The sequence below is a fragment of the Crocuta crocuta genome, unplaced genomic scaffold (assembly GCF_008692635.1).
Source record: "Crocuta crocuta isolate KB4526 unplaced genomic scaffold, BGI_CrCroc_1.0 scaffold886, whole genome shotgun sequence".
Classification (NCBI taxonomy): Eukaryota; Metazoa; Chordata; class Mammalia; order Carnivora; family Hyaenidae; genus Crocuta; species Crocuta crocuta.
Window position 1 is genome coordinate 498,495 of NW_027530624.1, and position 4,124 is coordinate 502,618.

At 61.1% G+C, this 4,124-nt stretch overlaps 1 protein-coding gene across 1 annotated transcript in view; it reads left to right on the forward strand.

Annotated features, from left to right (window-relative positions):
- ERFL (ETS repressor factor like) overlaps positions 1-4,124 on the forward strand; it is a 5,911-nt gene that overhangs the window by 486 nt on the left and 1,301 nt on the right. Inside the window, exons 2-5 of the mRNA XM_077768170.1 lie at positions 98-177; positions 3,081-3,315; positions 3,664-3,859; positions 3,975-4,092. Of these exons, the coding sequence (XP_077624296.1) occupies positions 111-177; positions 3,081-3,315; positions 3,664-3,859; positions 3,975-4,092 (616 nt within the window). The 5' untranslated portion in view covers positions 98-110. The remainder of the gene's footprint in view (positions 1-97; positions 178-3,080; positions 3,316-3,663; positions 3,860-3,974; positions 4,093-4,124) is intronic.

Sequence of the window (4,124 nt, forward strand, 5' to 3'; positions counted from 1 at the left end):
GTGCCGGGCCGGGGGGGCCCCGGCGGCCCCCCCGCCCCACTGACCCCTGTCTGTCTCTCCTGCCTGTCCCCGCGTGTCTGTCCCGGCCTCTCTGCAGGGCTGGCTCCACCATGGACTGTAGCTGCGTCTCCGACCTTCTCTTCGCCCCGCCTGCCCTGCCGGCTCTCTGGACCCCCGGTAACTGGCCCACTGGCCCGGACCTCCCGCCCCTCCCGGCCAGCTGGCTCCTCCTTTCTGCACCTCTTCCTGTCCTCCCTCCTCTGTCCGGGTCTGTCACCGCCCCCTGAATGCAACCCCCTAATGAAAAACTTGGCTAAAAACTTCACAGCCAGATGTCCCTGCCACCTCCTGCTGGGCCGTGTGGGTCTTTGGAGGGTAGGGGAGGTTTCGGGGTCCGAGAGGGACAGGATCCTGGGATCCAAGGTCCTGGGGTCTCAGCCTGCTCCCACCCAGGACCTTTGGGCAGAGAGGCAAGGATACTGCAGACACACAGGCAGTAATGGAGCGGGGCCGGGGACCAGAGGGAGCACCCAGCCAGGCGCAGGTGGACAAATGGACAGGGACTGCCTGGCCGGGGGACGCGGAGAACGGCCCAGCCAGCCGGAGCCCTGGGACAGAGGACGGCTTGCTCAGAAGTGGACACTCAGAGCTGGGGATGTGGACAGTAAGACTGGCTTGGACGTGCATTTGAGTCCAAGTCACACGCCCCACAGATGGGGAGTGCCTGTGTGTGCGTGTGTGCACATGTGTGTGCGCATGTGTAGACTGGGACTCTGTGCCTGCTTCTTTGGGGGCTCAGAGTGTGTCCTTGCGTCACACATCAGTGCTTCTGGAAGAAGGGGTCCCACTGCGAGAGTGAGAGTGCAACATCTGTCTTTGTGTGAGCTGGCGAGCCTGCTTGTGCATACACGCACACATGAGGCTACCCGAGTGTTGCTGGGCGGGCCGCGTTTCTTTGGGACATCGAGCAGAGCATGCCTACATTTTAGGATTGGGGGTGTCTTCGGGCTTGCCAAGTACGTACCTGCCTCGGGGCATGAAGAGCTTTCCACCATTACTTCCCGGTGTGCGTCATGGGCCAGAAAGGTCTCCGTGCCCTTTGGGCTGCGTGGGTGGGTGTCCCCAGGCCTCTGTGTTGGTGTGTGTGTGTGTGTGGTGGGGGAAGGGGTTCTTGCATCTGTGTTGTCCCTGAGTGTGACTGAACCTGAGGGGCTGTCACAGTGTGTCTGTCTGTAGGCTGAAGTTGCGGGTCCTTTCTAGTCGTGTGTGTGGGTCCCGGCAGGTACGATCTGTTTGAGCAGACGTGTTCGAGGGCAGGTGGTGATTCCGGATTGGGTTGTGTATTTGCAGGTGTACGGCCAGTTGTGCTCTGTCCCCTTGGGGGTGTGTGTGTGTGTGTGTGTGTGTGTGTGTGTGTGTGTGTGTGTGTGTGTGTGTGTGTGTGTGTGTGTGTGTGTGTGTGTGTGATGCAGCAGCGGGTGTGGAATGGGCCAGAGCTCATGAGCTGATCGGGCTCCGTCATCTGAGGTAAGGAAGACCCAAAACAAAATTGAGAGAAAAATTCTCCCTTCAGGGAGGAAACTGCCTGGCCTGAGCCTTCGGCAGGAAGGCGTTAGCACCCGCTTTCACGCACCAGGAGCCTGGGTGGGACCCTGCTGCTTCTTGCCTCCTACCGCTGAAATTTTACTAAGCCAAAGAGGGCAAGGACCTACCCTGGGCCCCCACAGCAGGTAGATATGTGGCCAGTCTCCCAGCTTAGCTTTGTTTTCCTCCCATTCTTCGGTCTTTATAGGCTAATCCTGCCTTCTATTCTCATGCCTGGCCCTGGGGTCTCTGAGGGTGGGGGGGGGGGACAGAGGGAGTAGCCCAGGATTGAGCACAGAAGCGGGCCCAGGGCCTTCTGGATGGGAAGGGAGGCTTAGGGGGTGGGCAAAACCCTCCCCTTTCCATCCAGCTGCTTTGGCACATCTGGACAACAAGGTGCAGGACCCTTGTGTGTGTGACGTGTGCTTCGGAGCGGGCTGCGGGTGTTACGGAGCGCAGGGGCCCATGGGGGCTGGGGGGCTGTCCTGCACCCATGGCCTCAGCCTGCGTGCCTTTCAGGGTGACATGCGTCTCCGTGCTGCACTCAGTGGTTCTACCACACGGTGTGTTATCTCGGCCTTTGGGGTCCTGCGCACCTATTGTGGCTGTGTTGGTAGTCGGTCCTGGTTCTGAGGGGCCTGAGAAGATGTACGATTGTGTGTTGGGACAGATGGCCGAAGCTGGGTATCTGGTGTGCCTGCCGTGGTGGCGGGTTGTGGGTGAGATGCCCCAGCAGGAGCGCAGCCCTCGGGGGCGTCTGTGTCCCACGGTGTAGCTGGGCATCCCTTGAGTGTGAGGGGACATGTGTGTGAATGCGTGCTGTGGGTATACGCTTATGCACACTGCTCTCAGACCGACAAAGCCAGACATGGGACGGGAGACGTGTAAATACACGGACAGGTGCAAAGATGCACGTGCACATGGGCCTGGCCTGGCCACGCCGGGGGGGAGGGGTGGTCAGTGGAGGGCTTCGGGGAGAGATGGAGCAGGGGGCAAGGGACAGGGAGGAGGGAACGCAGCAAGGGTCAGGGGTGTTCCAGAGAGCAGGAGGCCAGGGGCTTCCCAGGGCAGGGCAGGAGGGGGCAGCAGGAGGGCTGTGCGTGCGTCAGGAGAGCCCTTCCCTGTAAGGCGCCCCCTCCGTTTCTTCCCCATGGTCGAGGCCACAGGAAACTGATCCCTCCCACCTCTACCCTGGGGCACGGAACCTGGCAGACTTGTACCAAGGTTGAGGCTGAGGCTAGAGGTGCCACCCCAGGGTCCCTGGACAACTGAGTTCTTGTCTACCATTTGGCCAGACGGGGGACTGGACACCAGCTGGGGTCCAGAGAGTAGAAATTGGGTCCCTACAGACGTCAAGGGGTGGGTAGCTGGATGCTCATCAGAGGCTGGGAGTCCAGGGAAGACCAGGTGCCTCTTGGTCCCTGAGTCCAAGCAGGACCTGGAGCCCTGGACTCGGCGTCCTGACCCGGGGCCACTCCCCTGCCTCCTGTCCCCAGGGTTTGCCTTCCCAGATTGGGCCTACAAGCCGGAGTCGTCCCCTGGCTCGAGGCAGATCCAGCTGTGGCACTTTATCCTGGAGCTGCTGCAGAAGGAGGAATACCAGGGTGTCATCGCCTGGCAGGGGGACTATGGGGAATTCGTCATCAAGGACCCCGATGAGGTGGCTCGGCTCTGGGGCATCCGCAAGTGCAAGCCCCACATGAATTATGACAAGCTGAGCCGGGCCCTGCGGTGAGGAGGGGTGGGGAGAGGCTGCCTGGCACCTTGCCCTTTCTCCCCTCCCTGTCCCTCTGGACCCCCACCCCCTGGGGGCTTGCCCTCAGTCTCCTGGGGCAGAATCCCTTGGACCCCACTGCGCAGGGATCTGCATGCAGTAGCTACTATGATTACTTGTGAGTGGACGGGAAGCAAGGAGGAAGGCCGGAAGCCAGGATCCCAGCCCGCTTCACCCTTTCCTTGCCTTGCGACCTTAGGGGACTTCTGTGAGCCTCAGTTCCCCCAAACTGTAGTGCTCTGTGCCTGGGACAGAACATGAGTTAGGGGCCCCTGCCCAGCAGTCCTTCATTCTTCTCCCTACAGCTACTACTACAATAAACGGATTCTCCATAAGACTAAAGGGAAGAGGTTCACTTACAAGTTCAACTTCAGCAAAGTCGTGCTTGTCAACTACCCACTGTTGGATGTGGCAGCAGCCACCACGGGCTCCCCACTCTTGCTGACCCCAGGTCCTTTTGGGGGCACCCCTGGGCCAGATGCTCCTCCCCTTACCCCTGAGGTGAGTCAGGGACACTGAGGTCCCAGAACTGGGCATCTGGTGCCCCCTCCCGTCATCAATCCCTGGGGACGGGGCAGCCAATCTGAGCAGTGCTCCCCTCCCCCCTCGCCCCCAGACCCTGCAGACCCTGTTCTCTGCCCCTCGCCTGGGAGAGCCAGGGGCCCGGGCGCCCCTGTTCACCCCTGAGACAGACAAACTGCGTCTGGACAGCCCTTTCCCGTTCCTGGGCTCCGGTAAGGGCCTGTGGATGCTGGTGCCGACTATG